Below are 20,789 nucleotides of genomic sequence, written 5' to 3'. Positions count from 1 at the left end.
TTAATTAAAAGATAAAAAATTAAAACAAGAATAAAATTAATAATAATAGATTAGTAGAAACGGGCAATTAAATTGGCAATAGTTAAGATCAAAGAATATATAAGGCGATATAAATATTAAATTATAAATGATATTCATAATTTATATATTAATTGTAAAATCATTTTAAATGCCGCCCTTAATTTTCGAAGTGTACGGTTGGAGGCGCGCTAAACGCCGGAAGTTGGTACCTTCAAGGGCGTGCACAACGTGTAGACCGTGCAGTCCGTGCAGAGAGGACTCACGTTTCGTCGTTGCGGGCTGCGCGGAGAGTGCGGAGTGCGAAGTCACCCGGGTGGTCGGCTGATATCTCGTTTAAAGGGCAAAGGCGAACGAATCTGTCTCGTCACGAGAGTCTCCCTATAATGTGTACGTATATAATAACTTTGTTCTACTTTCCTCCGTTTGAGTAAGTGAAATTCGCGTCATATCCGACCGCGACGTACAGCGGCGACAGCGACGTCGCCGCGTCACCTCGAGTACGAGCCAGTACGAGGATGAACCATCGTTTTCAATCATAGATGATATAGATACGCGTATATATGTTAATGTGCATATACATTTGGGATCGTAATAATTCCGATTGGATCGAGATCGGACTGGTCCTCTCTTCGACGGGAACTGTCTCGGTTAGTCCCTTTCGATGGGGAAGGAACCGTTTCACCCCTTTCGCCGTGTAAGTAAATTCAAAAGCGAGCTATTTACGAGTTGCGTTTCTAGGTTAGGTGGGCGATCGTGTCGGGGAAGCGCGCGGTTGATCGATTGGCGACATACACACTCTCTCTTCAGACACGTCGGCACCTAGGACGAGGAGGGACGCTACATGCGAGAGTTCGAAAATTGTCCTCGACATTTCGTCGACTCGATGACCGCCCGATGATCGCCACGGCATAAATAAGCGTCGATCCCCATGGTGCGAGCTCTAACGTCCAGCTACATTGCGTTGATCGTAAAGCGTAAATCCCTTGGCGAGTTAGATCAGGCGATGTGAGAGTTCACATGAAATTCTAGGTGTGTTCTTAGCGTCCATCCCTGGGGAAGTATCTTTGTTGTACTCAGAGCTCCGAATAATTCAAAATGATGGAGAAACTTGTGAGGGTGCCGCAACTGAGGCAGTTACTCGGGGAGTTTCCCGGGAACATGAAATTCTGTTTTGCTTATGGATCAGGTGCGTTTAAACAACTCAACAACAATGACGAAAACAACATGTTGGATCTCATATTTGTCATGCGCAATGCCAACAAATGGCACGCAGAGAATCTATCACGAAATCCCAAGCACTACGCTCAGCCGTTGAGATTCCTTGGCTCCAAAGTGATTACAAATGTTCAGGAGGGCTCGGGCGCTAAGGTGTTCTACAATACGCTGGTGACGACGAGTGAGGGCCAGCTCATCAAGTACGGAGTGATTTCCGAGGTTTCGTTGGTGGAGGATCTATTAGATTGGAGCGATCTGTACTTGGCAGGCAGACTGCACAAACCGGTTAAAGTGTTGGTGGAGCCAGACGAGAACTCTCAGCTGCGTACTGCTCTGGTGCAGAACCTACACTCGGCAGTGCACGCGGCTCTGCTGCTGCTACCTGAGCATTTCACGGAGGTTGACTTTTTCAAGAAGATCAGTAGCCTGTCTTACCATGGCGACTTTCGCATGATCTTCGGCGAGAATAAAGACAAGATCAGCAATATTGTGCTGCCGCAGTTGCAGCATTTCAAGCAGCTGTACGCGCCGATCCTGAAACACTTTGACAACTACGTAGATATCCCGATCTCGGATCACATGACTGTCACGTGTCATCAGGACATCTGTCCGGCGACCAAGATCCACCATTTGAATCATTTGCCGAGAACGCCACAGGTTAAACTGGTCAGGGCGTGGTCGCACGGCCCGAGATCGAAAGACACGGAGGATTGCTTGCGTGCGATCGCACACGACCCTGAGTGTTGTGACATATTGGAGCAGTGCTTGAGAGATATCGTTTGGAGATCGAGCGTGACGCAGAGCCTAAAGGGAATCGTGACTGCGGGGATTGTAAAGTCCGTTAAGTACAGCGGCGCCAAGATAATTAAAATGTTACAGTCAAGTCCCAGTTTACCTAAGCCCGATCCAGATAAAATCAATAAAATAGTCGAGACTGTCGTGCAGAAGACAGAGCCTAAGAACACTGAGAAACGCATCGAGTAATTTTTACTACCGTTTTAGAGAAAACTAATTCAATCCTGATATATGTATATTTGTAAATTCTTATATGAAGCCTGTATCACAAATAAAGTGGACAGTTGCACTCAACAATGTAATATTTTATTTGTAGGTATTATTCGATAACCTTCGGTTTGTGATATATGCTCATAAAACAATAAGGGCCAGTTGTTTCAACTTTTTGGTACACTTGTCTATCAAGTAAACATGTATGTCTATCTTTATCTTTCTTTCTAAATAAATAAAAATGGATAATATAGATACCTGTCAGGTGAAAACTTCTCAATAATTTGGAGCAATTGGCCCTTAATTTTTTTTGCTTATTGAAGAGTTTTATTTCATTGAAATAGATAAAAATGTTGCTCGCTAAAATGCATCGCCTAAATATTGCGAGATAATCCAGAGATATTATATTATAGTCATTGATATACATTTGTCGTTAAAGACTCGACTTGTAATAGGTTTTGTCATATTTTCAGCATAACTAGACTATGACAGCGATGGAATCTGATTCCGAGAGTCAAGATAGCGACGACGGACGGCGGTTTCGTTTCGAGGCTACGCGCAAAGATTCGGTCGCGCCCGTGATTACCGCGGACCGAACGAGGACGCCTAAGAGGAATAAATTATCCCAACATGACAAGAGTTACCGGGACAGGAAGGAACGATCCAAGTACGAGAGTAGTAGCAAAACGACGGACGATAAGGATCTTAGACACTCCACGAAGCACTCGAAGCACGACTCGAGAAACTCGAAGCAAGAGGATAACAAAAATTCGCACAGGGAGAGCAGATCTGGATTCGCCACGAACGGCAGGGGAGGTTCCAGAAATTCCAGCGGGGGTGACGCGAGAGAGAGATCGCGAGGTGACTTGAAACGACAGTCGGACAGAGATCGAAGCATCCATCGACCGCAACGTTCGCGGGAGCATTCGCATGAGAGGAATCATCACGACGAGCGAGCGTCGAGCGACAAACACAGAGGAAGTCGATATCACGAAAGGCACAAGCATCATTCTCGCGACAGGAGTCGAGACAGATCTTATCAGTCGAGCAGAGTTAAGCCCGATGATCATCGGTCGCGAGACGATCACGGAAGACACGATTCCTCTAGGAAAAGATTGTCAAAGGAGAACAGGTTGCAAAATCCAAGGGACTATTCCTCGCCTAAGAACGTCGAGCGAGAGCGCAGTCACAGCGAGACTCGCTCGAGTGAGAATACCAAGAAGGATTCTTCGATAGAGGCGCAAGACGGCAAGGATTTGGATCTGTCGCAATTTGACGTCTTATCGGAGACCGACGAGAACATGTCTGACGACCGAGATTCCGAGGACCGAACGTCATCTCCGCACTTATGTGACATGAAAACTCGCGATTTCGAAATTCGGTCGGAAAGTCGCGCGATAAAGCGAAAAAATGACGACGTAGCCGGCGACAGAAAACGGGAGGAATTAAAGGTAAAGAGAAGGAGCTACGATCTGGCATCTAGTTCCAGTAATAATAATCCTAGTGCCGTTTCAGATTCCTTACACAGCGCCGCGACGTTCTTGGTAACGAGAGAGACTTGTATGGACTCTGAGAGAGAAAAGTCTGAGTATTGTGAAGAGGAGAGATTACTTGTTCGCGATAGTAATTTTGAATGTTCTAGCTCGGGGGAAAAGTATTTATGTTCTGATGCTTCGAACGAAATACGATCGGAGAAAAATATGGACCAAACCGTGCGCACCTATGGTCCGCTTTTACCACCGGAGTTCTCATCTGACGATAATAAACTTGATTCTGAGATGTTTCATGAAAATAAAATCAACGATGATACCGATGGAAAAAGTATGAATTTTATTGGACCTTGTTTGCCACCTCGGTTAAATGATCGTCAAAGCATAGAGCGAGAAGACGCAACAGATGCTCCTACTACGGCGGAAGCTGTTTTCGGGCCAGCACTGCCACCACATTTGCTACAACGAGAACAGAAGAACGATTCGCGGGATAGAATTATCGGTCCTGTACTGCCTACGGACTGTGGCATTTCCGAATCGCGTGGAGACTCGACTGCGTATCCGGAATCCGATGACGATTCTGCGATAGGTCCTCTCCCCGCGGATCACCCAGCTTTGAGAACTAGCCACGTACACGAACAGTTGGATTTGAGAGCACAAAGGATCAGAAATGAAAAATATTCGGAAGAGGTAAAAAAAAATCTTTCTTTTTTCTTTTTTCCGCTCGCAATATCAATTTATTGTCTAATTATTTTGAGATTAAAGTTTTTATTGTTGCTCTTGTTACTTGTATTATAGTAGAATATTTTTCAATCAAAATTTCTTATATTCAAAGAAATAAAACTTGAATGTTTAGTTAAGACACAACTATTTAGCAACAAAATAAATTGTATTGTGGATTATTAATTTCATTGATAAAAAAGAAAAATGTTTGTATTTCAGATTGATGACGGAAATAAACGTGAAGAATGGATGACTGAGTTACCACCCGCACAAGCTGTTAATCTTGGATTAGGTCCACGTAAATTCAGGCTTCGGGATGGTCCAGATATGTCAGACAGATCATGTTGGACTGACACACCAGCAAAAAAAGCTTGGAAACAGAGGGACTCGGTAAATATAAAAAAAATGTGCTATACATTTTTGTTTTAATGTAAATGAGATATTTCATTTATGTTACCATTAAAGCTTTAGAATTATATATATATATATATGCTAATGTTGTGCTCGCCGTATTCTTTTTAGGAATCAAAAAGACAATCCGAGAAAAAACATATAAATGAATTTCATAAGAAGGATACAGATAAAAACAGAAAATGTGAGAAATCGTTATTAGAAATGCACCAAAGCAAGATCGCCAAGAAAAAGAAGGTAATTTTGTGATCTTTATAAACTGCAACTTATCCAAGTATTTATCGGATAAATTTTATATATTCGTTATTGTATACTTGTAGCATCAGAGACACATTTTATTTTTTAGAAAGAAGAAAAAGAAGCGAAACAAACTGGAATATCGACGAGAAGGCCATTCGATAGAGACATTGATTTGCAAGTTAATCGATTTGATCAGGTGCAAAAAAAGACTGTCCTGATGAAAGCACAGCTCCTCGACGATAGGTTCTCGCGTGGGCAAATTTAACGAATTCAAATTTCACACGGGGATAAAATTATGGTAATGAATGTAAATAATTGCAACTTGTAAAAGTAGTTATATTCTGTATTAAATATATTGATTTGCAAGTTAATCAATTTAATTAGACGAAAAGAAAGACTATTGATGAAAGTGCAGTTGCTCGACGGTACATTCTTATGCAAACAAATTTAACGGATTCGAATTTTCAAATAAGGAAACAATTGTAAATAATCGTTACTTGTAATAGAACTTAGATACTATATTAAATACATTCAGAAATTGACAGACCGAATGTTGTTTAATGGTGCCTTGAATTAAACAAAGTTCTTGCCATCTTGACTGACAATTTTACATAAATGTTTTAGTAAAATATGCACGTTAGTTTCATTATGTTCATGTCTTTTTAATCATGATTTTTACAACACATTTTTTATAAAGCAACATTTTACTATCGAAGTCAACTAACTTTCATTAAACTTTATTTTAACCTTGGATTCTCAACTTTTTTCCAAAATGAATGAAGTGTGTATGCATTATATATTGTATCACGAATGCTGTTGCGAATTTGATTTTGTATTATGACTGTGAATCGAACATTTTATTTTAGAGTTTTTTTTCAGTCGTATTTCCAACACATCTATTTTGTAATGTGCAATGCTGCAATGATGCATACACACAATCGAACGAGGATTTTATAAATGTATTCATAATGTAAATAGCATTGTTCTGTATGTGATGCATCATAAAATGACATACATTAATAATCATAATGTATGGTACATTTCTGCTCATGTATAAGATAGATATGTCGTTCGTTGTTTGTTCGTCGTATTTTCTATAAATGAGACAGTACAAAATAATGCGATACTTGACGCTGTTAATATGTATCTTAGAAGATACATATCAGCAACTATAGTAAGTACAAGTACTGCTACGTATATTGTTAAATCACTTGTACTTTCGAGAACGAAAATAGAAGGCACATCACACTAATTTCACAAGCAAGTTTTCAAACGTGATTTTGTATTTTTTTTGTGATTTTTAAATATTCCTACAGTTATTTTAATTGATATTATTATTACTTCAGAACCGTTTACATCATACATATTAACAAGACACAGTTGAAAACTTGATATCACAAGAATCTAAAGAATTCCAAATTTCAATAACTTACTGATTTGTGTGTTATTAATTTGTGGATATACCATCATACTTTCTGTGTCATAAAAGGTACAATGGTATAATTATTAGATTTATATTACCGAATGATTGTTTATTATTTCTTGCTAAAAAATTATGTAAAATTTCTGGATTTTTACACACAACAATAAAATATATTTTGATTAAAGTTGTCTTTTTCTCTTTTCCTTGAAATTTTCTTTATCAATGTTAGGCAATCAATTTAAACAATGCGGTATTAATTTTTTAATGGAATAGAAAATAAAGTGTTTAATTTCCTGTTTCGATATTTTAAGAATAGAGATATTTTTCTTCCACAATTTTCAAGTTGTAATTAGGAATTTCTTGAACAAATTGGCTAATTGTTGATTAAGTTAACAGTTACGTTAAAAAAACCGAACACTAGATTTCTGCAGATTATGTCGCAATTGTAAACTTCACATTTTGTCAATCTATTTAGAAATGATACTAAAATAGTATGCATATTAAGCTATTATTGTCTTTTTAATTTTCAGTTTAAAAAATTATATTTATAAAAATAGATTTAAATTATGCTGGCAGCATTCTCAGAAATTTCTTTCAAATTATTTCTTTCATTATTATATGTACAAATATTAATACATATTTGTATATATATTAGTATTTTGAAACAAATGTCTGAGAATGCAATTCTGCGCTATTCTGCTATTCATCTATACCAGCTATACCTATAAGCTCTAGCACTATCTAGTACTAGGCCAAACCACTTGGAGCGCGGCGATCGATCTTTGTTTCCTTCATTTAACATGGAGCTTGCGCTTCTCTTATATATGTTCTGTGTCGCTGCTTACAATACGCTCCTGTAAAAAGATTCGACTGGAAACTCCAAAGATCTCGGTCTCCTCGTTAATGGCCGGCTCGAGGAGCGTTCGCGACGTCGAGTGACTAATGGTCGCGTGCACGGATGAGAGACTCGGAGTACGTATCGTCCACGTCCTCCTCGTGACCGCGACGTCCCGTGGATCCCTCCTGTGACCCAAAATGCGTCGCTCTTCGCAAAGATTCGCGTCGTCGTCGGCGGTTATCTCTGTGGCAGCTGATAAATCGGCCGTAAAACCGAAGCCCGTTGACCCGCTTCTGCACGCGTAACGCACAAATACGCGTGAGATTCGAACGTATGTGCGTATCGACGCGTGTGTTATCAGTCTCTCTTGTCCGGAGGCAGAGAGAGAGAGAGAGAGAGAGAGATAGAGAGAGACAGACAGAGAGAGCGAGCGAGGAGGGGCGAGAGTTCTTGTCAATCTACGAAATCTCTTCTTCCGCGGAGGAAGGAAACGGCCGTGCCCGTTCGTTCGACGACAGGTGTTCCCTCGTCTCGCGCCCCTCACTCCGCTGACGGACGATGGACCGCGACAGCTGCACGGGGATTCATTTACGAGTCGCGGATAACGCGTCGGCTTTTTCCCCCGGGCGATCTCCCTCGCAAGATTTATTATTATGATGAGTCTAGCGAAATCGCCGTCTGACAGGCCGCGCGCACGTGTTTGTTTACCTTGATTAGATGGGGCGTGTTATGTGAATCATTGCGTTTAGAGTCGTGAATAGTATTTCGCGGGTGTTTATCGTAAGATCGGAGCCAGTGATCCATTTTGAGTAGACTTGAGCGACAGAGCTGAGTGAGGAGCTAAGAGTGTTATTGTTCTTTTTCCAGAGCGGCCTGGCTACGCGCTTTTTACAATGTGCTTTCTGTCTACGCTGGACGTCGCTCCTATCCTACGTCACGATATCAGCAGAGTAAATCTAGCCGTCGTAGAATGAGCAACTCGAGCGAGATCTTGGAGAGATATTGAGCTTGAGTGCAAAGTTAGATGTGCTTTGACCGATTTCAAGATGCGTCACTGTTGCTTGAACCACCAAGTCCTGTTGTGGCTTATCTGTCTTATTTTCTACACTACGCACAGCAGTGCAGATATCTTAGTGTTTTCTGCAGTGGCGAGACACCAAATCGAAGAGGAGTTTCGCGATATGCCGGCCAAGTTTGGGGGAATAATACCACCGGAAGGCATTAAGGTACATGTTGTTTGATAATATAAATTATATATATAGTTCTCTCTTTCTCCCTCATATTTATCTATAATATATTTTGGATAATCAGGGTATGGTAGTTTATTCTGACCCTCCCACTGCGTGCCGCAAGATACAACCTCCCCCAAACGATACCGATTACAATAGTAATTGGATAGTGCTGATACGACGTTACAACTGCAGCTTTGAACTGAAGGTTCGAATGGCACAAGAAGCTGGATACGATGCCGCAATTATACATAATGTAAACAGCAATGAATTAGGTAAACAAGTCGCGTATTAATGAGATTATTAGTGACAGACAAAAATACTATTCACTTCAATTAAGACATGCTAGGAAAAAAACGGTTATTTTATTTCAGAGCCGATGTCGGCGAAAGATCCTGTAGGAATTATGATACCGTCTGTCTTTGTTAGCGACATCACAGGAGTTGTTATCAAGGAAAATTACTTATACGATCAACTATATTTTGTATTGATTAACGACGATCTGCCGTTCAATATCAATACTCATTTGCTCTTACCTTTTGCTATTGTTGTTGGGATATGTTTTTTAATTATAGTTATCTTTATGGTAAGTTGCAGATACGTTAAAAATACCGTAAAATTTTAACGATTTTAGTATCGATTATTTATATGCTGTGCAGATTGTTAGATGCATAAAGGACAGAAGGCGACAGCGAAGACACCGGCTACCTAATTCTAGCTTAAAAAAGATTCCTACACACAAGTATACAAAGGGTGATCCGTATGAGACATGTGCCATTTGTTTGGACGATTACATAGAAGGAGAAAAATTACGAGTTTTACCGTGTGCACACGGTACGGTTTTTCTAACAAACTACTTTACATTTCGATTACAGCAAACGATATTTTGCTCAGCCTGCTTTCAGCCAGAATATTCTTTAAATTGTGTCTCACGTTAAAACTATTCGTTTTCATAATTTTTCAGCTTATCATTCAAAATGTATTGACCCATGGTTGACAAAAAATAGAAGAGTTTGTCCAGTCTGCAAAAGGAAGGTTTTTGCAGCTGACGAACAAGTCGTTACTGACGAGAGCGACTCGGATGATGATACAGCACCTCTCATTCGCGACGGCCACCAAGGTGCGGGGGTATTTTCTTTTGCGATTAGTAAATGATAAATGTAATTAAATAGTAACGTGCCCTAAACAATCAGAGATAGTTTATATATTTTTTTTTTTATGAATTTATATAAATTTTCTAGTTCTACAAACTGCACGCCTTTCGGTCTTAATGATAAATGCACTTGGTGCGAACTCGACGAGAACTGTTCTTCCAGGTACGCAAGGGGGAACGTTTACGCGGCAGAGAGAGAATCCTTTTAACAGAGCTAGAAGATCACAGGCTAGACATGATAGTAGTTCTAGCGACAATAGTTCCGATTCTGAGCAGTCCTATGTTACCACCGAGGATGGCGTTAGTACTAGCGCTGGTGAACCATCCAATGTTACCGTTTTTATGGTGTCCGATACGCATAGCATAAACGGTAAGACTAATTATATATGCTCTGCATATATAATGTAGAAAATGCTTAAAAACGTTTGCTTTATTTGATCTATAGGTGAAACGCAGGAGTTGGAACGTTCATCCAGTAGTACCAATCCGCACACGGTGAGTTTATACGCGGATGCTCAAGAATTTCCAGCACCTGTTGTTCAAATTGCACCGACACGACGCGGGATTATGGCAAATTCCGTGATGCCGAATTCCGATTATTACATCGAAACTTCGGATAGTAATGCGTCGGTAACGGCCAGTTCCAACAGAAACGATGTTATTACGTAATGGCCTGAAATAGCTGTGACTATCATTATACGTTACGAGTTGTTCGTGTCTAGCGCGAAAAAAACGTTTTTCTTTTCTTTCGCGAAAGACACGTTGATACTATGGTGCGTACGACGACATAGAAGCGACATAGAATAACAAGAATGAGCGTATATAATCCAGAAGTAGATAGTATTTTTAATACATATAAAAACATATTACATTTTTCTTTCTGAACAATGATATTGCGACTTTGCTTTATGGCAAATAATTTTTTTGCACTAATTTCTCAAGGATGTAATTTGGTAAATTACGTAATAATATCGTTCTTGTTTTTTTTTGCTGATTAGTATCACATGCAGTGATGATTACGGAGAAAGAGAAATTAATAATCCTAATTTTATACATGCTTGCAAGCATCCTTTAAGATATTTTTATTTTTAAATTTGATTCATCTATAAGAAATGTATAATGAAATGTATATATACTATTGTGTAATTATTCGATCTGTTTTTTATTTTCAAGAGCTATAAACATTGTGTTATTGTATAATTTTTTAACTTTTAATCCTTAGTTGAAACCGATTTCAGTAAATATAAGTAAGACTGTGCAAATTCTAGTTCATTATTTAAATATTATTTTGTATTAACTTGGAAACTTTATGTGGTCTATTTTGCTTTACGATTTACTTGTTTGAATTTCAAAGTTGCACGCTTTTGCCATTCGATTATCAAAACTTGAGTATGATGTAATATATGATTAGATAAGAGTTTATTGCGATATTGTTAATGGTAAGTGACGAGTGCTGGTGATTGTAAAGTGACGAACATAGCTTTGTTGTCGACATCGGATTTGTACATACAAATATTATCTACTATACTAATACGTATATATAACAGTCAAGAGACCAAAAATGTGCAGATTCCTTTCAATGCAGGACATAGGATATTGTAAACTTTCAAGTTTAGACATTAAGTTGATGAAATTGAATCTTTAACTGCGTTAAGTTTTATGAAAAATTTATTGTTATCCAAAGTATATTATGTAAACTAACGAAATTGTTTTATATAAAAGATAGACTAGAGTACTTATATATAAAATGGGCTGTATATAATATGACGTGTCAATAATTACATGTAAATTTCGCTACTGTCAAATAATGTGTTTATTCGATTTCTCATCATTCACAACAGAAATTGTGATCCTAATGAGGAACAGTCATATCTAATTTAAATCAAATGCAGAATATATTAGTACGATGCTAACATATATTAGTGCTTTATTATTTTATTTTAAGATTGTAATTGGTAGGTCTTGAATGGAGCATTGATTGAAAATCTTAAGAACTTATTGAATCATAAATTATATTCCGTTGCTCACTTGTATAGACGTACACGCGCGTATAATTATTCAATTTTGGGATAAGTAGAAATGATGTTATTCAAACGTATAAACATTAATTGTGAATAAAGCGAAACGTGTAAAGATTTGTAGATAGCAACGGAGAGATTTTATTATAAGCAACACGCGAAAGATATTCTTATTTTTTTTATAATTGTCAAATCGAAACAAAAGTATTTGCTATTAACAAAATATATTTGCGTTTAACAATATATAGATGTAATATACTAATAAAAATGTTTTTATATTTTTTTATTGTATTATTGTATTATGTAACTTGTCTCAGTCTTTTATAAGATTTTACAAGAGCATATTTATTACCAACTATACTTGTTAATAATCGACATGAAGCAGCATTAATGACGAAATATACAAAGTTAAAGTTTAAGAAAAATTTACAAATCGGAAACTAAATTAAGAAGTAGATGAAATGTCGAATGTGTTATGGTACATAAAAAATCTATCAAATTAAAGAAAATTTAATTCAAAGTTTTTTAAATTAAAATTGTCAAGCGTCAAAGAACTATATCAAATGCAACATCTAGCTTTATCTAAAAAGTTTCTGTCTAAGAATCAAAGAACGCGAATTGATAAAGCAAAGATTTTCAAAAACAAAGTCCAGAATGAATCTCAAAGAAATCGAAGAAACTGCAAATTGTCGCGTAAATTTCAAGATCATTTCTTATCGAAAATTAAAACTATCGTCGCAAATATTGTAGGATGAAATCAATCAGGTTTTTTCAAGGCGAGGCATTGACTTGGAGAAAGCGCGGAGGGCAACGGTATGTATGTCAAGATCATCACCGGCTGTATGTCAAGAAAGACGGTCTAATAGTGAGAGGCTCTACAGCTGCGGGGGTGACAAGTGGTCGCACGTGACGGCACAATGTCGTTCGAAGTGCATGTCTTCGTCTTGTATTTTACCTCGAGACGTGTAGACATGAGGCAGCAAGAGACGACCGTGCTGTTTTATCAATTCTGTGGTCCTGAGGCACTCGTCGTTCCCGATCAGTAGAGAGAAAGAGAGAAAAAAGAGGGAGGAAGAAAGAGAGAAAGAGAACAGCCCTCTCTACGTTCGCTATTGCGGCAATCCGGATGCCGACCCTCCAATGGGCCGTACTATTTTTTTTACCTATATCGTTCCCCAGACATATTATACCCCCTTTTCCCCTCTTTTTCCTTGTAATCTCCGTAACCACTGTGATCGCGAAAGCATGACAGACATATCTTGCGATCGAAATCGCGATTTATTGATCTATCGGGACTCGAATTCCTAAATTCTTGTACTCGTCAGGATCATGACCGATATATTGAAAAAAAATGTATATCCCTCTGAGAGTTTAAAATATGGTTTTCTGAGATAACATGTGAATTATATATAAATTGAGTATCAAATTTTCCACGAGGGTTATCGAAAATTGTTGCGAGGACGGAGCGGAGCGCAAAAAAGGGGGTGGCTTTCGCACGCACATATATACATACACATACATACACACACAAACGGGAGGGTAGATGGACCAAGCAATGACGTGACGGGCAGGCTGTCCGCGTGACTAATCCGTTGCTACAGCTGGTCGCGTATTATCGATTTGCGAAAATTTCTCTTCACTCACAGCCATGCGCAACCCCGGTTTCCACCTTGAGACTAAGGGAGAGTACGAATCGCGCACGCAACGTGGCATCGATGGGGTGCGCCGCGTATACGTATACAAGTTTACGCATACGTGTGCACACACGTGCGTATACACGACAAAATAAGCGACCAACATCGGCAGGCTTTTTTTCACACATCCTTACATCATCATTTTACACAGATTCGAATTGCCTACTTTTTACTTCAGCTTTGCAAAGAATTTCTTAAACTTCTATCCTAAGATGGAAGACGCGTTGATTTTGTTAGGGGCTGTTAGGGGTAGACATCCCCGGGGATGACAACACCTTCCACCAAATGGTTCAAGTCAAAGTTTTAAGCGTGTTAACGCCAGAACACACTCGGAGGCGAATATCTTGCTCACTGATAATTCCAACTGGGATTTAAAGGTTTTTTTTCGCGATCTTGTTATGAATAATTTACGACTTATTTTAGTTATCGTAAACGTGTTTTGTATTTTTCGGAAAGAGAAATACTTGTAATAAATAATATAAATATAACGATATTATTATAAATGACAATGAAATGCGTTCTTTAAAACCGTGATATTAGAGAAAATATTTAATTGATTATTTAAAATGTCAGTAAATACCAATCGGAGCATTTGATACTGGTTTGAAATTTGCGGATTTAGTGTTTAGCGCAGAAAATATTTTCTTCGATGCATGTTTGCTATCGATTTAGCATTTATTTTTATCCGGCAAAGCCGCTCTCTGCGGAGGATTCTAAGAATGAAAAAGTTGCCGTAAAGCCTTTAGTTCATTTACCGCTTAATGGCGTTTTTATAGTACGTTTTTGCGCTACCGTAATTAAAACTTTAATCTAATAGTTAACACAGAGTAGTTAACACTCTTTGAGATTACTCTTTCTTCATAAAAATGTTTTATTAAAATCACAATCATTAATTATATTAGAGATTCAGCGCAAGCCAATTATTGCAACAACCTGTTATGAATTTATTGTATATAGTCTGAATATTTTCTCTAACATCTTTAAAAATTTTATAAATTGCATGAATTTGTATTTTTACATTTAATATTCATATACTTAATAACAATTTTCAGAAAAACAAAAATCGAAATATTAGAAAAATTTTAATCTTACAGATTTTTATGAAAGAGTTGTTCTATTGAATCAATCGATACATTAAATTTCATCGATTCGAGAAATTGTGTATATTAGAAATACAATATTATTATTATCTATAGAAATTAATAAAAATTAAAAAAATATATGCAAACATATTAAATCTACTGCAAACATATTGAAAGTTTCATCTGAATATTATCACAATCGCGATTCGTTATTAAACACTCCTGACATGAAACTGTCGATATATTCTTTTTGTTACTTAAATTTGCCGAGAGATTTGAACATTATCCGAATACAACGCGAATCGATTCAATAAGTAATTGAACCGCCCGGAAAGATACACTCGAGTCACGCTTGCGTAAATTCCGCGCGACACAAGTGCATTTAAACAATCAACACATAATTGGATTTCATTACTTAACTTACGATTAGCGTATTACTCCGTGCTCTCGATACGAAAGTAGCGGTTGCCAAATTATTTTCGATTTAACAAAGAATCCAAAGCGCGAGAGTTCATTTATATTTATTCTTCAGGAAACAATCGTCGTTCGTTAAAGTAAATCGCGGCGAAACATTAATCTGTTACCCTTATTATCCCTTCGCTTCGATCTTTATGTTTACCCTGTGCTTCGTAACAAACATATCCGTTCATACGAATAGCAAAAGTAGCGTAGACGGTTAATTCGATTAATAGACAGAATGATGCGTCTTTTTCATATCTGTGATATCATCGTGATATTTATCGCGACACGTTTCGCGATATAATGACACTTCACACATAGCGGTCCACTTAGGTACCTGCCGGTTCGAGTGTCGGGATGAGGATGATAGCGGAGCGACCTTTCTGTAAACGTACGCGTGCCGCGGTTTACGACGCGGCGTACGATGTACAGGAAAACAAAAACAAATAGCGTGTCGCCGCGTGCTAATCATCTCGCTAGTAATATGAACATAATAATGATAAAAGAATATTAATGCATACTTTGCGCTTGGTTTTGCAGACTCGTTAATAACGTTACGTAAAGCAATAATTTGATTCGATTAAAAAATGTTTTTAGTGGAAATGTTATAACTTATATATAATATTTAGCGAGTACACAATTTTATTGATGTGTGTTTAAATGTGCAGCATTAGATTAATGTACTAATATAATAAATTTTACACTAAAATTAAAAAATTGTTTTAAATTCTTTTTCTCTCGCTCTTTAAATTTTATTTTGTAATAAAAAATTACTTGTAACTACTTTTTAAATAAAACTAAATGTGTATGTGTATGTGTATGTGTGTGTGTGTGGTTGATTGAATATTGATTTAAAAGGAATATTAATTAAAAAATAAAATTGATCCATTTTAACGCATTTGTAATTGTATGTAATTTCATTTATTATTATTGCTTTTTGAATATTTTTATTTAAAAAAAGTAAAATTGTGTGATTTTAATAATTCCAATCTTTTAATAAAAAATCGAAAAAATAAAGAATATCGCGATTTGTAATTTCTTTTTTATTTATTAAAATTAAAATCGTATATTTTTTGCAGTTTAACTTAAAGTTCTTACACATGAATATCTAGTGTTGGCTCTTATTGGCAATTTTCTCCTTAACGTGTATCATTTGAAGAAAATTATAAGTGTGAAAAATTGTTAGACGCCGTATAAAGCGCTTTATAAATAAAATCTTCATAATACTATTAATAGCAAAGAAAGTACTTTTGCTATTTTGAGAATAATTTTTTCTCATTTTAATACTATATATTCTAATACTTTTTTCCACGCAGCACATTATAAAAAATGTATAATTATAAAGAGATATACATAATGAAAATTTAATCATTCTTGTTTTATAGAAGTATTCTTTTTCTATCTTAATCTCTCTTTCTCTCCCTTTCTTTCCCTTCTTCTGGAAAGATTTCTTTGGGATTGTTTCCTATATAATTTTATGAAATTCAAATATCGTAGATTTCTTTAAAGGCCAAACTTTAGTTCGGTATTGTCAAATCAATGAGCTACCAGTTTTTTCACCGATAAGTGTTATCGTGTGCGTGCCAGCAAAAAATCTCTCTTTGAATCTAGCGTTTCCTAGAATAAGAGGGTAGTCTCTGCTGTTCGAGAGCGCCGCGAAGAATAGTGATGCATCCATCGCCCCTCATAATCGGAAGCCTCATAGCCGAGCCGAGGCTAGACGAATGCAAAGTCAGCCCGTGCGCGGTCCGATCTCTCGCCTGGCTTTTTCTTCTGGTCTCTGTTTCTCTTCTTCTTCCCTTTCTTTCTTACCCTTTCGGGTTCGGCTCGGCCTCTCGACCTCGACGCCGATCGAAGTCGAAGCGTATATAACGCGCGCCGCGGCGCGCGGCCGTGGCCGCCGCTGCCGCCGCCGATATATTCGGGTCGTTCGGATGGTCGCTCGAATCTCGGAACGAGCACAAATCCATACTGCGCAACGCGCGCAAGAGAGTTGAGGATCGTACTTGGGCCAGCTTCTCTCCTCTCTTTTTTTTTTTCAGCGAGCGCCCCGTTTGCCGGCACTGGGGTGGCGCGGGGGCCGGGAGACGAGCGGACCGACGGGGTAGCAACGACGGGAAGAAGAAGGATGAGATAGAAGAGGGACGACGGGGAAGTTACGGAGAAGAAAACGACGGAGAGCTCTCCGTGGGGGAATGAGACTCGGGGATCAGAGGAACCGAAGGGAGGTAGAAAAGTCGGAAAGCGAACGTGTGTGTAGCGCCGTATGCGTCGAGGGTAGGCGGTCGCTGGAAGAGGAAAACAGAGAGAGGGGAGGGAGTGACATGGAGAGGAAAAGAGAGGAATGGTTAATGCGTCTCGAGATACAAGAGAGATAGAGATAGAAAGTAGGAAAGAGAGAGAGAGGGGGGGGGATAGGAAGCTGGAGAAGAGGCGAGCAAAAGGGGATGAGCGAGGAGGATCGCGGCGATGTGGACGAAGGATTGATGAGGGATGCAGGGTATGGAACGCGAAGGGGAGGCATCGCATGGGGGGATGGAAACGCTCGAAGCCGCCCGGACGGGGAGCGGTGCGAGGACGAAGATGGCGGCTTGTGCTCGATGACGCCCATCACGTTGTCGTCATCGACGTACGGGGGTACGAGACATATGCGGATAAGGGATACAGAGATCTAGATACATCGGACGCTGCGTGCCGCGATAACGATCATAAAGAGGCCGGTCGGTACCCCGTTAACGTCGTCGGTGTCTCCGTCGAGGAAAGGGTCCTCGTGTTGTCACGGGGCGCAAGAACGAGGACGCAGGTGGCGCGACTTCCGCGAGGAGAAAGAATCCGCCCTGCAAATCTCTTCCGGCGGGGACGAGGGCGATAGGGGGAGAGAGAGAGAGAGAGAGAGAGAGAGAGAGAAGAGAGAGAGAGAGAGAGAGAGAGAGAGAGAGAGAGAGAGAGAGAGAGAGAGAGAGAGAGAGAGAGAGAGAGAGAGAGAGAGAGAGAGAGAGAGAGAGAGAGAGAGAGAGAGAGAGAAAGCGGATGGGGATTCTCGAAAGAAGGGAGTCGGAGGGGTTCGGAGGCGGAGAGAGAAGGGTGAGCGCGCATCGCGCGAGAGGGAAAAGGGTAGTCAGGATAGACAGGCAGGAAAGGGACGCGGATGAAGAGTAGAGAGAGGACGCAAAGAGTGGGCGCCGCGGGTTGTCGGGGGTGGGCGAAAGAAAGGGGAAGGGAGCGATAGGGGTGGACGGCGAAGAGGTGCACGGTGCGCGCGCGCTTGGCAGCGCGACACGGAGAGATCCGCGCGAGAGAGAGGGCGCTCTCCCCCGAAGTTTTGCGACGAGTCTCTCCAAGAGGGATCCTCGGGTACGTCCGTGTAGTACAGGAGCTAGCCGATAACGAGCTAGCGCGCAGTGCCCGGTGTCGGCGCGGATCGCGCTTCCGCGGTGTTTCTTCTTTCCTCTTTTTCTTCGTACGTCGTGTCGACACGCGCGCGCGCGCGCTCGGTCGCGCGAGCGAGCGAGCGAACGAGCGAGCGAGCGAAGAGTGGTGTGTACATGTTGTGTGTGTGTGTGTGTCCTACTATTAGCCTGGTGCGCTCGCCCACTGTGCTCCCTATCGTCCCTTCCTACGTCGCCGGGCCCGTTCCGACGTACGAACACCGTCGCCGTCGCCGCCGTTATCGTCACCGCCACCTCCGCCACCTCCGCCACCTCCGTCGCCTTCGCCGTCATTTAGAGTATAGAGATATAGAGATATAAGATATAGAGGATACATCTACTACCACCTCGGTGTAACATCCGGATACGTCAAACCCGCGCCGCGCAACCCGACGCACCCGACGCAGGTCTAACCCTTCTCTCATTCGAAGGGGGGGAGGGGGAGCGCGAACAGAGTAGATTTGCTGTAACCCTCTCGAAGCCGTCGTTCGTGTCGCGCGAACAACACCCCCTACCCCTATCTCTTTTTTTCATCCTCACTCCCCCGCCTCCGTTCTCACGAACGCCCGCCCGCGATCGACGTATCCTATATTCGCGATCGTGGATGACGATCATCGAAGAGCATCTTGCGTTACCCAACGCATTATGATAAATAGCTAACGGAAAACTGGGGACCACGCGCGAAATAATGATATTACATTCCAAAGAGAGAAAGAAAGAGAGAGAGAGAGGCAAATAATAGATAACGAGCATCAATTACCAATATCGATCAGTAATCCTATAGACGATCGCGCTAACGAGGAGGAACGTGCTTGCGCGTACATATATGGAACATTGTCTCTCCTTTCCCTGTGCATGCGATAAATTGCCGCACGTGTACGTATTAGTATTGGCAGCTTAAAGGGACGCAGAAAATCGAAAAGTAGAGACAAAATAAAGCTTAATTAAGTAACGAAGTATATCTATCGGGAGAGTAGAATTGGTAAAAGTAACATCGTCAGCAGCAGGGTAGGATAGATTTCGTTAGTGTTCATTGAAAACGAGAATTTTCCCCAGGATGGGTGGGCAGTACGTAGGATAGATTTTGCAATATTCATCGAAAACGGGAAGAATTTTTCCCCCGCAACACGGGTGAATGTCATTAATTCCGATCCCATCGTCATCATCGTCGTCGTTATCGTTTACCGTCATTGTCGCCGCGTTACGAGCTTCTCGACAAGGAGTATCCGTCCGAACGGAACGTTTCCTCGGTGGCGCGTGCCACCGTCCATCGCCGAGATCCGAGAGTGGAATCGTCGGGCGCGGAAGAGCGCCGCGACAAGGCTGCACACACGGGGGTGACAATGCGCCGATGCGACGACGGTGGTGCCAGCAGCAGCGGCAGCAGTAGCAGCAGCAGGGTCCCGAGCACCACGGAGCGGCCTCCAGCGCGTACCTCTAGCGTCGCGGCAGCCCCCGCTGTGACAATGATCTCCTAATCCTAATAATGCCCCTTTGTACGTTCCTTCCTCGTCGTGACCGCGAGATACCCGCTGGTGTCTGCCCATATCCGTCGTCGTCGCCGTGATACCCCGACCGTCGTCGCCCTCCCTCGGAAAACGTAGTCGAGAATCGTGATAGAAAGAGAGAAAGAGAAAAAGATAAAAAGAGATAGAAAGAAAGAGAGGGTGAGAGTGCGCGCTCCGGGTTTTGCGCGTGAATCCTCTATTTATAAGTAATTAATTTGTAATCGTTCCTCCGGGTGTAGGCGAACGCGAGAGTGGCGGTGGCGATAGTGTGGTGGTCCAAGTGACGAAACACCCTAACCATCATTCTTTTCTTCCTCTCTCGTCCAGGAACCACCGCCGAAGGATCACTGTGACACCAATGTCGTTGTGCCGAGTTTGAGTCGCCGTGTGTTCATCCACCGTCGTCGCGATCCCGACGCGGTTCGAGTGAGTGCGCCTTCTCCGTATCTCCCATTAGTGACGTTCGGATCGGGTTGGTTGATCGGTTATCGCAGTGACCTACGGGATGCGTCCATGAGATCACGGGTGCGGCGATTTCTGAACAGATTGCCGCTGTTGTCCGCGTCACCAGTGTCGCTGTTGCCGTCGTCGTCGTCGTCGTCGCCGCCGTCGTCGTCGTCGTCGTCGTCGTTATCGTCGTGGTGGTGCGTATTGTCGTGCCACCACCGATCGTGATCATCGGCGACGACAGGCAGCAGCAAAGGGTGCAAGGAGAAGGAGGACGAGGAGAAGAAAGAGAAGGAGGAAGAGGACGAGAAGGAGGAGGAGGGTACGTAGCCGGGCGTTCAGGATGCAGCATGAACCTCGGTGCCCCGCATTGGGAGTTTGCGAGCCTCGGCAGGGGGACTACGA

General features: G+C 41.0%; 4 protein-coding genes across 13 annotated transcripts in view; all 4 read left to right on the top strand.

Annotated features, from left to right (window-relative positions):
• The first annotated feature begins 213 nt into the window (after window positions 1–213).
• On the top strand, window positions 214–6,712 carry LOC105831021 (protein starmaker). Of its 8 annotated transcripts, none has more exons than XM_036288757.1 (6): window positions 214–408; window positions 765–1,050; window positions 2,715–4,421; window positions 4,674–4,844; window positions 4,977–5,102; window positions 5,212–6,712. In XM_036288757.1, the coding sequence occupies exons 3-6, from the start codon at window positions 2,727–2,729 to the stop codon at window positions 5,368–5,370; spliced, it is 2,151 nt and encodes a 716-aa protein (XP_036144650.1). In that variant the 5' UTR covers window positions 214–408; window positions 765–1,050; window positions 2,715–2,726; the 3' UTR covers window positions 5,371–6,712. The 8 variants fall into 8 exon arrangements, with proteins under 8 accessions (XP_036144650.1, XP_036144648.1, XP_012526288.1 ...); XM_036288755.1 differs by having other exon boundaries at window positions 760–1,050; XM_036288756.1 differs by lacking the exon at window positions 214–408 and adding an exon at window positions 415–668.
• LOC105831022 (phosphatidate cytidylyltransferase, mitochondrial) lies at window positions 1,117–2,220 on the top strand. Its single transcript, XM_036288414.1, has one exon. It carries the CDS (start codon window positions 1,117–1,119, stop codon window positions 2,218–2,220), a length of 1,104 nt encoding a protein of 367 aa, XP_036144307.1.
• Window positions 6,713–7,298: 586 nt separating the features above from the next.
• On the top strand, window positions 7,299–11,665 carry LOC105831023 (E3 ubiquitin-protein ligase RNF13). Of its 2 annotated transcripts, none has more exons than XM_012670839.3 (8): window positions 7,299–7,500; window positions 8,234–8,592; window positions 8,678–8,870; window positions 8,970–9,181; window positions 9,255–9,429; window positions 9,560–9,715; window positions 9,912–10,118; window positions 10,194–11,665. In XM_012670839.3, the coding sequence occupies exons 2-8, from the start codon at window positions 8,413–8,415 to the stop codon at window positions 10,415–10,417; spliced, it is 1,347 nt and encodes a 448-aa protein (XP_012526293.1). In that variant the 5' UTR covers window positions 7,299–7,500; window positions 8,234–8,412; the 3' UTR covers window positions 10,418–11,665. The 2 variants fall into 2 exon arrangements, with proteins under 2 accessions (XP_012526293.1, XP_012526294.1); XM_012670840.3 differs by lacking the exon at window positions 7,299–7,500 and adding an exon at window positions 7,903–8,146.
• Window positions 11,666–18,184: 6,519 nt separating this feature from the next.
• Window positions 18,185–20,789, top strand: part of LOC114254395 — a 3,941-nt gene continuing 1,336 nt past the window's right edge. Inside the window, exons 1-2 of one of the 2 annotated variants that reach the window (XM_028190548.2) lie at window positions 18,185–18,355; window positions 20,265–20,789. The exon at window positions 20,265–20,789 is cut by the window's right edge and continues 1,336 nt beyond it. In XM_028190548.2, coding sequence (XP_028046349.1) covers window positions 20,735–20,789 — 55 coding nt within the window. In that variant the 5' untranslated portion in view covers window positions 18,185–18,355; window positions 20,265–20,734. Of the gene's footprint in view, window positions 18,539–20,264 lie in introns of both variants that reach the window. The other variant, XM_028190546.2, reaches the window with a different exon arrangement.

The sequence above is a fragment of the Monomorium pharaonis genome, chromosome 6 (genome assembly GCF_013373865.1).
Source record: "Monomorium pharaonis isolate MP-MQ-018 chromosome 6, ASM1337386v2, whole genome shotgun sequence".
In the NCBI taxonomy this organism is placed as follows: Eukaryota; Metazoa; Arthropoda; class Insecta; order Hymenoptera; family Formicidae; genus Monomorium; species Monomorium pharaonis.
Note: the sequence above shows the minus strand (reverse complement) of the source record. Positions and strands in the feature narration are given on the sequence as shown.